The 14,341-nt window shown below is 41.5% G+C and overlaps 1 protein-coding gene across 2 annotated transcripts in view; it reads left to right on the top strand.

Moving 5' to 3' along the window:
• The window catches only part of MPC1 (mitochondrial pyruvate carrier 1), a 222,861-nt gene extending 211,103 nt beyond the window's left edge, over nt 1-11,758 (top strand). Inside the window, exons 1-5 of one of the 2 annotated variants that reach the window (XM_072331149.1) lie at nt 3,037-3,236; nt 6,426-6,429; nt 8,316-8,412; nt 9,916-10,048; nt 10,797-11,754. In XM_072331149.1, the coding sequence (XP_072187250.1) occupies nt 3,166-3,236; nt 6,426-6,429; nt 8,316-8,412; nt 9,916-10,048; nt 10,797-10,815 (324 nt within the window). In that variant the 5' untranslated portion in view covers nt 3,037-3,165 and the 3' untranslated portion in view covers nt 10,816-11,754. Of the gene's footprint in view, nt 1-3,036; nt 3,237-6,425; nt 6,430-8,314; nt 8,413-9,915; nt 10,049-10,796 lie in introns of those variants that run through there. The other variant, XM_072331148.1, reaches the window with a different exon arrangement.
• The last annotated feature ends 2,583 nt before the right edge of the window (nt 11,759-14,341 follow it).

The following is a 14,341-nucleotide window of genomic DNA, read 5'->3' as shown; positions in this document are numbered from 1 at the left end:
ACGTGTGCAAAAACACCAGTGCTAGGTGTGCTAGCACTGCTGATTTGGAGGAGCCAAGCTGAAGGTGCCAGTCCATCCCACCAGCTGCAGGTGCAGGTGAGGCCAGAGCAAATGTGTGCTGGCAGGATGATCTGTACAAACAGTATTTACAGAAAGCTTTTGATTTCCTCTGTAACTGGAGAGTATTGCATGGAGAGTAACTGCTGGAGAATGGGAGGAGTCTACCTGCTAAAAGCGAGGAAGGGAATTCAAGGGCACTGGCTTGCTAATCCAGTATTGCTAACACAGTCAATGGGGATTCCAGGAATAAATATCAGAAAATGCCACGTAGAGTTTTTGTTTAGATAATCTAAGGCAAAAAAATGCAGGGGAGCTTCTGTTCCTCAAAGGAGGTGCAATTACTGTTCTGATTGGAAGAAACGTTGGGACCATCCTCTGTTGCAAGTACCATGGCTAATTCACAAGTACCTCATGACTTAAAACTACTAGTTACTAGTAGGAAAAAAAAGATGTAATAGATGAAAATAAAACAAACAGAAAATAAAACACCAAACAAACAGTGTCAGCCTGCAGAAAACAGAATCAGATAAGGCAAGGCATGAAATCAGTTTCAACTGTCATGGGATGTAGAAGACAACTAAAGAAGTTTGATAAAAGCAATAGAAATTAAAATGCAACAAAGAAAATTGCAGACACTGAAAGTTACAGGAAGAGCCCACAAAAACCAAATGCAGATGTATGACAGTAATAACTCCAATGGGTCTAAATAATGAGTAAAGACTGATAGCATGATTGTTCAGAGCAGAAAAAAAAGGGGGGGGAGTTAAAATATATTTTAGATGTATGGTGGGACCTGATGAAACTTAATTCTAAGGGCCACCAGGCCCTAGCAGAAGCAACTTCAGATCACCAGTGATCATTGTCCAGCTCATGGAGAGATGGGGACAAGTTCAGGAGCTGTGTCTGAAGAAAATGGGTCAGTAAATTATAAGTCAAATGGTATAACAAAAACTCACTAAAATAATTTATTAAATAATCAGGGAACAAAGTAAAATCATAGAATCACCAAGGTTGGAAAAGACCTAAAAGATCATCCAGTCCAACCATTCACCTATTACCAATAGCTCCCACTAAACCATGTCCCTCAACACAACATCCAATCATTCCTTGTACTTAAGTACTTAAGTTCACCTAGCATGGACTGGCCATAAACAAATCCTGTCAAATCAATCTAATTTCTCTATTTAATAGTCTTGGTGGATAACAGGGAAGCCGTGAGTGTGATAAATTAAGGGTTGTTGGTGTTATTTTTTATTTTTTATGGGGAAGGAGAGGATTGTGTTGGTTTGGCTATTGACACAGTCCTATATAAGAAACCTAAAAAAACCCGAAGGTAAATATAACTGCTATAAATGCATACAGAACTGCAGCAAAAGCCCACTTCAAATTGTTGCTTGCTGCTTTTGCTGCTCAGCTGCTAGGGCTTGTCACTTGGGGCTGGTGTCTTCTGGGCACGTGTCTAGTTAACTAGTTTTCTATTAACTGTTTTGAAAACAAAGTGGGATACACTTTTAATTCACAATTAGAGGACTCTGCACTGCTGGAAAGGCTGTCACTCAAACACCATGAACCACATTGGAAAGCTGCAAACAAGAGTCTAGATGAAGTAAGGAAAGTGATAAAAGATTTAAAAGGCACAGCCTGTGAGATGGAGCTGAATGGGCTTGTGTATTCTTGGAAGAAAGACTAAAGAACACTGTATTCCCAAGCAGGTGAAAGACTTTTTTTCTTCTCTTTACACAGTGTCAAGGAAACATATGATGTATTCGCAGTGAAGGATTTCAGCTAAAACTGTAGCTCAAAGACTACTGAAAAAGGTTGCATCGTGCAAGATATGAGGAATCCCAGCACATAAGAGTTTGTTGGCACATACAGGACTGACTGACTGACTTTTGTAGACACTCTCTGCGTTGGCACAAGTTGAACCAACTTGAGTAGCAACTCTTTCAAAACCCTTTTGGATTCCCTTTTCTGCTTTTAAGTAAGCAGCCTAACTAGCCCACGGAAACACACAACGAAGCTTTTTGTAATACAGTGTATAAAGGGTATATACTCTTCATCCCACACAGCTAAATGGGGGGGGGGGGGGCTTATATCACGTGCCAAGGACACAGGCAAACAGGAGGTTGTGCCCAGACTGTGGCTCCCCTCAGATCTGCTCCTCTTCAAGCAAGGAATGCAGCTGAAAAGGACCACACGGTATTTTTCCAGGAAGCAGAGGGCAAGGAGTTGCTGTGGGTTCCTGTGCTGCCTGCATGGCCCAGGCTGCACTCAGCTGCCAGCCCAGTTGTGAAGGTGCTGCACAGGTCTTGGGAAAGCAGTCGGAGCAGATAAACATCCATTTTCACTATCTCTAGTACACTGAGCAAAGATAAGGAGTCATTCACGTACGGGTATTTGTTTGACCGGCCCAAATTTTATGGAGAAGGTATTATTGCAAGGTTAGAGTTTATCTGTCAGTCTAAACAAGTAACCTCTGCGAGAGAAGAAAATGGAAAGTGCCTGCGGGTGGCAGACCCCACGTCCTGTGTGCGCGATGGGGGAAGGCTGAACGCTCTGCTCTCCGTCTGCAAACCCAAAGTTCGCGCACTGGGCTCTTACAAGCCAGATTATCCTCAGAAAACCAGCCCGGCGCTCCTCCTCCTCCAACCCCCACGTCCAAACTGACGCCACACGCCCCAACCATCGCCTCAGGGACGGCTTCTCCACAGGCGGAGGCGGGACGCGGCTCCCCAGCCAATGAGGAACCAGCAGACAGGCCGCGCGTCCAATGGCGGCTCGGCAAGGCTCCGCCCCTCGGGCTGCAGAGGAACGCCGGTGGCTCAGCCGAGGGCAGCCCCGCGTCGCGCTTCGCGATCGCTCCCCCCCCCTTCTTCACGCCGCTTTACGGCGCTCCGCCTTCGCCTCGGATCTCAGCGCCGCTACCGGCTCGGCTCGCAGCGGGCGGGAGGCGGGGCCGCGGCGGCCAATGAGCGCGGGGAGAGCCGCGCTGACGGAGGGGGAGGTGGCGCGGGCGCTGCCGTAAAGCGGGCGGCGGCGCGGGGGAGTCGTCTGCGGTGAGGGCTGCACGCGAGGCGGGCGCTGCCCGTCGGTTGCTGGGCCGCCATGGCGGGGGCGATGGCCCGTAAGGCCGCGGACTATGTGCGCAGCAAGGAGTTCCGGGACTACCTGATGAGGTGAGCGGCGGGGGGATGCCGGCCGCCCCGGGGGTTTGACCTTGAGGTGCACGGGTGCCTGGCGGGTAAGAGCGGGGTGCCGCGAGCTGCGGACGGACAGGCCGCGAGCAGAGGGCTGCGAGGTTCGGTGGGGGCTCTTCTAATGACGTTGGGAAACCTCTCGCTGTGCTGCTTACAGCTGTTGCAGCTGCTGTTCGTTGTGCAAGCTCGTGGGAAGGCACCTGCTAGCGTGGGGAACGGCGGTGGTTGGGGCAGGCAGGGTGGGCCTGCGTGGGAGAGAGCTCTGTGGTGAGCAGAACGCCTGCAACGTGGGGCTCTGTGCGAGGTAGGGAGTAATGCAGAAGCAGTGACCCAAATGCAGGATGAGCAAGAACACCTTTGCGGTGAGATGGCAGCCAGAGCAGGCCTCAGCAGGGGTTCGTTCTGGGGGTATCCTTTAAGCTCAGTGGATGCTTTGTGACGTTAATACTTTGTTACTGTGCTGGCATTCATTTGGAGCATGTATGTTGTGGTAATGCATTGGTCTGCTCTGTAATAAAGGAAAGCAACTGGCTTCTGGAGTAATAAATTGCTCCCTAACACCACCAAGGTTATCTGCTGAAGCATCGCTTTCCTTACCAAAGACTTAAAGGCAGCTGCAATAACAACAAAAAGAAATAGCTGTATTTCATCCTGGTTCTGGTCTTGGAGTAAACAAAGTATTATTAAAAAAAGCATGCACAGGATTCTTGCGTTGTGAGATGGGCACTGTCTTTAGTCCTTTTATTACTGGGTGTGCCATGAAGCCAATTGAACCACGCAGAGCAGCCTTTCAGCATTGTTTCTGCCCTAGGAAAGCAGCACAGGCTCTTGGTTGTGCTTCATAGGGTGCTTAGAGTTTAGCCAACTGTCAGTAAAAGGCTGCAGTCTGCTGCTGTAGCAGAAACATAGTGTGTCTACTTAAGGACTGTATCTCAGTGTGTTCCTTCCTGAAAGCTCTTGTTTTGCCAGGCTGGAGGGCTCTGCATCTTATACATAGCTCCTCTTTTTAGAGCAAAAGTTTCCTCAGTGCTGTGAGTTTATGCTGTCTACCTTAGAAATTGGTATCTGATCACTTCAGTAATTACAGTGAGGCTTTCAAGTGTGTAACTTCTTAGTGAGGGGAAAAAAATGAATGTAGATCTTACTTGCAACACTTAGATTGTACGTCTTCATGATTGACCTTTGATAGATAGTCACAGCTGCCCAAAGCAGTGGAATTGATTATGTAGCGAGTTGTGAGCTGTTACGTCTTAGTGCAGTCAGTCCTTGACGAGGTCCGTCAGGATAAGTAGCTTCAGTTTTGGCTTTATAACTCAAAAACCATGAAAGCTGGCGTGATGAACACACGCTGCTTTTCTCAGGTGGCTGTGTTTGGCATTACATCATGAGCTAGCTTCTGGACCTCGTACAAAGAAAAGATAAATTGCTTTTAAAACTGTCATAAGTAATTAAATGTTTTGCCGGTTTCACTTCTGGCTTCTCTGAAGTGGTGTTTAATAGGAATTTGAATGACTGTAAATCATGTAAATATAGATTTGCCCTAATAATGTCTTGAGGTTTTAAAGTAAGTGTGGTAAGAATGTAAGCTTTAGGTAAAGCTTCTTTTTCTCCTTGTAAACTGCAGCAGAAATGTTAGCTTAAAACAAGCTGAGTGGCATATTAAGGTTTGACATTTTAGTACAAAATGCTCTTTGTCGCAGGATTGAATGTAGTTCTTGGAAGCCACAGATTTGGAGCGGTATGTCTTCAGAAACAGATACATGCAGTTGCCCGGTATCTGAAATAAGGATACTACAGCAGTTGTAGCTGTGTTGGCTGCTGAGCTTTGGGACTGGGTGCCTGCTTCTGGAGGAGCTGCATGACCTTGTTCTGCCCTCTTCTGGGAGCATAAAAGCTGTTCCGGTTTCACGTGAGCGTGGGAATGGCTGCGAGACCTTAGCCAGAACTGTTAGCAGCAGGCAGTGTCATTCTATTTTAGGCTTCTGCATGCGTGTGAACAAATTGCAGCTTAGAAAAGAAGACTGGGTTCTGTTGGCACAAAAACACTGTGCTGGGAGAATTATTTGGATTTGTTTTTTTTTTTTTTTTTTTTTTTAAGGTTTTACCCCCTTCTCCCTGCAAAAAAAGTGGAATGTGCATTTAGCCTGTAGAACAAGTGGTTAGGTTTTTCAAGGGTGTACTATCTGCATCTTGACTGAGACTGCTGCTTGTAACGGAGCTTGACCTCTGAAGTAGGCCTGTCTACTTACCGTAGCCATTTGGTAGGTGATCATGGAAAACATTATGATGGGAGTGACTAATAGTAGTATAGATCAGTATTAATAGTTCTGGTAATTACACAATGGCTTAAGTGAAGCCCATACGTTCCTGTTGCGTTCATGGCATGTTAGATCACTGAATATGTTATAGCTTATATCTAAAATGGCCACAGTTGGCCTTAGCTTAGTGACAGCAAGACCTCCGGCAATGTTTGGCTTGATTTATTTATATAGGTATATGGAGAATTCATTTACTTCAAAGTTTTTACAGAGAAGCTATAGTAGTTTAGCTTTCACAGAATCACCAAGGTTGGAAAAGACCTACAAGATCATCCAGTCCAACCATCCACCCATCACCAATAGTTCTCACTAAACTATGTCCCTCAACACAGTGTCCAAATGTTCCTTGAACACCTTCAGGGTTGGTGACTCCACCACCTCTCTGGGCAGCCCATTCCACTGCCTGACCACTCTTTCAGAGAAGTAGTATTTCCTGATGTCCAGCCAGAACCTCCCCAGTGCAGCATGAAGTCATTCCTTCTAGTCCTAGCTTTGCTCTGTACAAACCTTGAAGGCTTTCAACATCTGTTTTCAACTAGCTTGGGATGGGATTTTGGATGCTTTGAAGACTGCAGAGCAGGAAGGACGTTCCATGGGCCATAATGAGGGTTTTGTTTTGCAAGGTAAGTAACAGTGTAGCAGTAAACATTTCTCATTGTATCAGCTCTTAGGAAGGAAATAGACAGTTAAATTAACCAAGGTTATTGCCAAGATAAATTACTGACTTGTCTTTCATTTAATGTGAGCATCAATCATATATTAATTATGAAGGAAACTAACATTTTTTTTTTTCCTCTTTGTCTCCCATTTGTTTTTTTGAATGGCAAACAATGACGGCCTACTTCAACAGCACGGTAAGGAGCGGGGAACGGACTTTGTTTCATTTTCTTGCATGAGTTCAGTAACTTGTCAGCTTTTTCTGCTTCAGTACTGTTCATGAAGTTGCCTGTATATGGAAAAGCACCAGGAGAGGTGCACTAATAATACTTAATTGCAGATCAAGGCTTTGTGTGACTGAACATCAGCTCCTTCAGTTCATCCCACAGTAGTCAATAGAAAAATCAAAGGAGCTTCACCTTTTCCTGCATTCTTCTCTAATGAGATTTAATCTATCTAGAGCCACTCTTCTATATAGCAGAAACACTGGTAGTATAGTAGCAACTGAATTACCTTGCTTAACTTAATTCTTTTTAACCAGCTTTACTTCAAACAATAAATGGTACTATGTAACTCTATCTGCAGAGTTTTCTTTAGCCTTTCAGTTTGTTCCTGAAACTGGAAGATGATATTTTAAACCTGTTATGCTGTAAATCATATTGTTGTGATGGTTCATAACAGTAATAATCATAATGTTATGGAAATCTCTGTACACCAAAGACAAACAGGATAGGTATAGTTTAATTATTGTTTGTGAAAACATAAGAAGGTTTCTTGCCTGCAGGCACTTAAAACTGGATAACCATCTCAAGTGAAAAGGCTTCACACCTACCTCCCTGGTCAGCAGAAGAAAGTTATTGCTGCAGTACCTCAGGTTGATGATGGTTCTGCAGCTTGTATAACTGGATCTGGAGGTGGTCTGCAGTGTATCATTTGTGTTGTGATGGCGGTTACACAAAAACATGAAGTTGACCTGAGCTGCCTTTCAAACTGGAAGTCACCAGTAATTATAGAATGGCCTGGGTTGAAGAGGACCACAATGATCGTCTAGTTTCAGTGTCCCTGCTGTGTGCAGAGTCACCAACCACCAGACCAGGCTGCCCAGAGCCACATCCAGCCTGGCCTTGAATGCCTTCAGGGATGGGGTATCCACAACTTCCTTGGGTGACCTGTTCCAGTTTGTCACCACCCTATGAGTGAAAACGGTGACAGGGTTAGAGCCTTAAGGACCTGTTTTCTGAAACTGCCATTTCAGGAGTCTTATCTAAACAGTAGAAGTCACAAATGCATAGTGCTTCACCAGTTAGATTTTGTGCTCTGACTTAGTCTGATAATGTGGATACGTTTGTCTTAGCCATGATTTGCACAGGAAGATAGTTGATGTGATTAGATACCTGTTATTGGCCCACTTGCCCTTCTTTAAAAAGTTTCATTAAAGAGCTGGAAAAAAGTATCCTATGTACCACTGATGTTTTCTACTGCAAATGCTCTTTTGTTGCAGCAAATACTACCTGCATAAGTTACAGATACATTTCTTTACACTGTCTAGATATACTGTGAAGTATAGATACTATGTAACCATGAAGCTATTCTCAGTTATGCCATTTTCTCATGGGCGTCTTCAACTGTTATAAGTGTTGATTTTTCTATCAGCAGAAATACAGTAAAAATAAATGCATTTGTTGCATCTCTCAGATACTCCTTTAAATCTGAATTTGAATCAATGCAGTCTGTAGACACAAATATCACACTTTTTGCGTATTGCATGAAGGCCAAACTATGAAAATAGAGTGTAATGTAACATTCCACTTTTCTGTGTAGTTTCTAGTTAAGTTACTAATATTGCAACCTAAATTTGCAGGAAACAAATATGGCTTTTAATTTAAGTCTAATGATAATGTTACAAGCTGAAGCTCAGACCGGCAGAATGTTAATCTTGAAATTTCAATTGCAAGAAACTTGTACGTCCCTTGACAATTCTGAAGTATTAGAATAATCGCCAGTATCCCCATTAGGGGAAGAGACAAAAGTATGAGCTTAATTGGTATCTGCAAAGCTTTTTTTATTTCCCCTTCCTCTACAGCACTTTTGGGGGCCAGTAGCCAACTGGGGACTTCCTGTTGCTGCTTTTAATGACATGAAGAAATCTCCAGAAATCATTAGTGGCCGAATGACATTTGGTAAGTACTGAGTCAAGCCTCTTCTCAGTGAACTAAGTGTAGAACAGCAATTCCACACTTAAAGCAGTATGGTATTAACAGTTTCTTATTAACAGATGATCAGAACAGATACAGATATTAAAAATCTTGCTATATTATCTTGGAAGACACTGAGTTGCTCAAGAGTTGCAAAGGTCTTTTTGCAGAGCTTTTCAGTAACTTTTTGTGTGTGTGTGTGTGTGTGTGTGTGTGTGTGTGTGTGTGCGCGCGGAGCCCTGGTGCATAGTTTTGGTCACCAGACTGAAGTATTGCTTTGGTATCCTCTACTATGTCATGCGGTAGTTCAGAACGCATCTTTCCCAGTTCTATTATTTGCATCAAGGATACTAATACAATGTGATTGGTGTGAGACTTAAATAATAAACAGTGACACTGAAGAAACAGTAATGTTTGGTCTGTGGGGTGCTAAAAACACCTGAGGTAGACTAACTGTCCAAGCAGTTGCCTGAATGTCAGGAGGCTGTTATGGCTCTTAATATGATGATGTAAGACTTTCACTTTTAAATACATAAGCGACAATTGTTCTGCCTTTTTTTGTGTGTGTGTCTATAGCCTTTGCTGAAGTGTCTGTGTATTTTAAATTCTTCTGTATTATCATAAAGCAGGTAATTTACTTTATTAAACAGGTACTTTAATACTAGTATAATTACAGTTAGACTGATTAAGGAATTTACAAGTTCATTTCAAGTAATTCTTCTCCCCCAAGCAAAATACTATTGGGTTAATGAAATGGATTGCCTCATCTATACTAGATCCTTCTTATAGAAATTCAATCTATTAATCTACCCTAGAGATGAAAGACTAGCTTGAATATCATCTCCAGTACAGCAGTAGTGTGTTTTGCAAATAATTTTTGGTGGCAGATATCCAGCTCAGCAAAGTTCAGACATTTTAGACAGAAACAAAGCACATTGTAGTTCTGCTTTAGCTGCCTTAGCTCCTGCCACAAAGAACTTATTTACTTTAATTGCTGTTGAGCTTGAAGCTCATCAGCAAACCTAATGTTTTAAAAATAAAATCCTTTTTGATATTTGCTTTTTTGTCAAATAATATTTACTGATTTTGCTGTTTTTATCACCCTAGCTGCTTAAAAAAAATACTAATTGAATGTAGGCATTCAGATACAAAATTATGCGGGATACAGTTTGGAGAGTAATGGATGTTTGATAATGCCTTTTTCTTTTTTAGTTACAGCTACTTATTTCTACTTGTTTCAGTTATACCACAGCAATATAAAGGTTTTTTTGCTGATAACTCCAGCCCCACAATTTCCTATGTAGTAAAAGTGGCACTTATCCACTTTAAGGATCCAATGCAGAAAAATGTGTAAGTTTGTAACACAACTGGGAAACTCAGATGCCAGTGAGAAGTGTTTTGTGTATTGTTACATTTTGCTGGTGTGAAAATAAATAATCTCATTTTGGTGAGAAATTAAAATAATCCTCTGATATCTGTATCTTGCAGCACTGTGTTGCTACTCCTTGACTTTCATGAGATTTGCCTACAAAGTACAGCCAAGGAACTGGCTTCTCTTTGCATGCCACTTCTCTAATGAAGTTGCACAACTTATTCAAGGAGGGCGACTGATCAAATACAGGCAAGTTCTGCTTTAACAATGGGAAGCCATAAACTGATGACGTTCAGGATGCTCTTTCACTGGCTTTTACTTGTGGTGCAAGCCCCTGCATGGCTTCTGAGCCTGTTAATATGTTTGCAGAAGATAATGAAGAAAAATAAGCTTGTTGTTACAAGTTAAAATGTGACTTGTCTTGTGTGTCCTGTGAGCTTTGTAGAGGGCCCACGCAGAAAAGGCTGGGAGGTTATGGGTGCAGATGAGGCTTTCAGCAGCTGCTAACATCTTTGGTTTTTGCTTAATGTATTATATTATTGATCCATATGTGTCTATTTCTGTGACTTATGAGACTGAAACATTCATAAAATAGTGAAGGGGTTGTATATCTGAAAGATGAAAAGAAACTAAGTTGACCATTCCTGTATGTAGGGGGTAGATCTGGGATTTAATATTATGCATCTGTGGAGCAGACTGCAATTCTTGCACTTTGTTATATGGTTAGAAATACCAACAAAACCCCGAACAATTCTGAGGAATTAGATCTATGGTGTTTCTCTTCTAAGAAATGCATCCAGTGAGATAGAGTCTCCTGATCTATAAATCAAAGATGAGTTAGGAAGGTTGCTACCGTATCTGCCTTTGTAGAAATAACCAGCAGGGTGTCTGACATTCCTCAAGTTCTGTGTATCCAGATTTTTGCTAACTATAAAGTTCACTATTTGCTCTTTGAAAAAATAAAATAAAATAAACAACCTTGTTCTTCTCCTGGCAGGTTGGAGAAAAATAACTAAGTATCAGACTTGAACTAAGCCAAGGAATATGTTCATCCTGAATTACCACCAAGGAAGATCTGCCATCTACAGTTGCTGTGACAAAGACAAGGGGGATAAAACAAATGTAACTGTTGTGAGCGACCCCATCAATAATACTTCTAATTTTATCTTGCCTTTTTAAAAGTACTATACAACAATGGTAACCACTGCTTCTAATGTTTTGTTGCCTTATTTGTCCTTAGTAACTACCCTTTTAACAGAGTTTGTTATTCAAACAACCAGCACTATTTGAAAACCAATTTCTTATTATGAAAGTAAAATAGCTTATGAGGCTTCACAAAATTGTTTTCAAACGAACCTGAGCAGAGGGCAGTAAAACAGAACTGTAGGTGGTGGTGTTCCATACATTAATGTTCTTAAAAGCCATTTAACTTGGGTGCATTCATTCCTAGTCTTTTTTAAACTTAAGCAGTGGCTTGCTGATCTACAAGAACAAACGTGTAGACACGCAGCCTGGAAGCAGCCAGCTTTCACTCTTACTGCATGCCTTGTCTCAGTGAAGAGACATAACAGTAACATAATTTTAAAGTCGCACATTACTTAAAGATGGTAAAAAGCAAAAGCATAGCACTGAATGAAGGAAGGCAACAAAGTGTGATACTATTTTTCAGGTAATTCTAACTTGTTTTCCTACTGCTTGAGTTGTTCTAGATGTATGTAATTTTTATTCAGGCAAAAACTTAACTAACTTAACTTGTTTGGAGACTGGGATGTGAAGGACACAAGGTGCCTTTCATTAGTTTTTTGATGTTGTTGAAGAATGATTTTCATGCATGACCTGCCTGGAAGTTACATCACTGTTAAAGATGTAGGTGACAAAGAATGTACGTGATGGATTTTATTTAGGTGCAGTGTTTTGAACAATAAAACATATTCCAAATGGCAATAAACCTTCTCAAAATTGTGAACAGTTTTGTTTATCATACTGTGATATCAGATCCTAAAATGAAATTTTAGGAGGGAGTGTCTATTACTATGATTGCATGGAGCAAAAATGGATTAGAAAAGTAAATGGTGTTATCCTTTCCATGTAGTGAATCAAGGTAAATATCCTCTGGATCCTATAACATAGAACTTCCTTTTTCCTTAGGAGAAAGGAGGTGAGGATTTGACCGAGTACTATAGTAGATGGTATTGAATTTGTACTATTTCTCAGCTGTGTAACCAGAACATATGTTGCTTGTTATCTATACTGTAATAATGGCAGCTAGTAATAATGGACTTGCCAGCAGTAACAGGTTAAAATACTTGAATTTTAGGCTAATAATTGTATTGTTCCTAATAGCATAATAGCTGAACAATGTAGCATGTATACAATAAAGAGTCAGATAGGGCATGTCCTGCTTGATGCGTAAAGCAACAACTTGCTAAAGCTACTTGTTGCTTTGAGAAGTTAGTGTACTAAGTTGCTCCTCCAGTACTGTTGCATGGTCACAGAAGAGACCTATCTCTCATTTTTCATCATAGAGAAAAGATGTTAAACTTCTAAATAAGAGTAGTAAGATAAATGCAGACAAGAATAACTGGTTGTCTTAATGCTTAATAGTTTGTATGAACTTGTTTATGGAGAGGGAGATTACTTGTAGATATAACTGTAGTTCATAGGTGAGATATAGTGCTTTTGGGTGAAGATTACAGCAAATCAAAAAAATCAAGTTCCTACCAATCATCTAGTGCTTTGATTGCTGTTTGTTAACTTCTAGTAACTTCATTAAGTAGGGAATAGCATTTACAAGAGTATCTCCTTCCGTTTTCTTAATGTGTAGCAGCCTGTACTATATCTTCTCATGTGTTTCCTTCTTTTTTGCTCTTTCATCTCTCTATAGCTATTTGCTAGGGCAAGGCTTAAGTTCTTTCATACTGGAGTTGTATGGGATGAACAGCGGGTGTCCAGTTCTCTAGTGTAGAACACTGAAAGGCATTGTTATTTGAGCATGTTGAGGATGGTACTTTGGAGTAACCTGAAATAAGCACATTTTAGGGAGACTGGAGGTCTTCACATTATGGAATCTGGCTACTTAATGGAGATGATGACTTCCCTTGTTTCACTCAGGTTGTGTTGAATAAAAGCAGGAGGCTGCTCCAGTTTAACTGATTAACAGTAATCCAAAGCTTGTGCTCAGTATTTGCGTTACAGGGCTTGTCTCTACATGCTGTTATTTTGGAACAGCTCTTTGGTTTTAATTTCACAGCCCTGCTTAATCCTAATAATCTTTCAGCTGTGGGATACCTCCTTCACTAGAAACCTGTTCCACAATGATTCCAAGCCCTTCTCTGAGTCTACTGTTCCTATTTCACGGTAGCATTACCAGGAAAAACGTAGCATTTCCTGCCTTGCTGCAGCCTCAGTTTCTGCTTTGTCTCATATGATCAGACAGGAAGGAATTTGTCATGTTTCTGAGTAAGTTCTGCCAGACTGACACTAAGGAATGTGGCACCTTTGGGAATCTGGGTGGGTGACAGCACCAGTGATACTCTTGGTCACTGTCATGCCCTCCTGCTCCCTGAGACTGAGGTTGAGATCTCTTGACCCTCTTCTTCCAGAGGAGACCAATTGTTTGCTGTAGTGTTAAAATAGCTCACAATTTCTTCTGCTGTTGTGAGACCAAGTATCCTTGCTCTGGAAGCTGGTTGATTTATAATTCAAATGTGGAGGTCATTTGCTAGTAGTGAATTATGAAAAAAAGTAATAATCATAATTGTGGGTCTGGAAGAGAAGAAATTACCTGCAGTATTTCTTCAGTTAGGGTAGTAACAGTTACCTGCAGTGAATTTGCTTCAACTTCCTACAAATGCCACGTGCTCTATATTCGTTTTGGTCACTGCTGCTGTATTCAGTACATACTTTTTTCATTTTGCTTTTCTGATTGCTATGAGTGAGTTCTCTCCACTCTGAAAACAGCAGGAAACGTTATTTACTGAGGCTACTGCCAATATAGTTCTCCAAGAGAACTCATTCTTAATATAATGTAGTTCCTGACGGCATTGTGGGTTATCTTTCTCCATACAAAGCGCAGCGGTGACATCTGAGCAAGGACAGCAGCACAGAGAACTGGGGGGAAAGAGATGAAAATGTCTCAACTATGTTACAGACAGAGGGAAGGCAACAAGGAAGGGTGAGTTGGGGCTGAGAGAGATTTTGGAGTAGAAGTGTTTAGAAAACGCAGTGCTGGATTAGGACAGAGAAGCCTTCCAACTACACCAGTGCTTTCCCTCAGCTCTCAATGTGAATGTCAGTGTAAACTGCAGTGTGGTCTAATACATAAGGCATCAAATGTATGTAATTCAATTGTGTGTGTTTCTGGTGTAGACAAGCCCATTTAACAATGGTATAGCTGCAGACACATTACTGCTTTACATGCCAGTTATAAAAAAGTGAAAGGGATGAAGAACAGCAGGAATAAAAAGATGAAATAGTGACAGTGGTACATTCACAGGTTGGCTTAGCACAAAGCAATTATGAGTACAAATATTTCTTCATGGT

The sequence above is a fragment of the Excalfactoria chinensis genome, chromosome 3 (assembly GCF_039878825.1).
Source record: "Excalfactoria chinensis isolate bCotChi1 chromosome 3, bCotChi1.hap2, whole genome shotgun sequence".
NCBI lineage: Eukaryota > Metazoa > Chordata > Aves > Galliformes > Phasianidae > Excalfactoria > Excalfactoria chinensis.
This window is presented reverse-complemented; position numbering and strand designations above follow the sequence as displayed.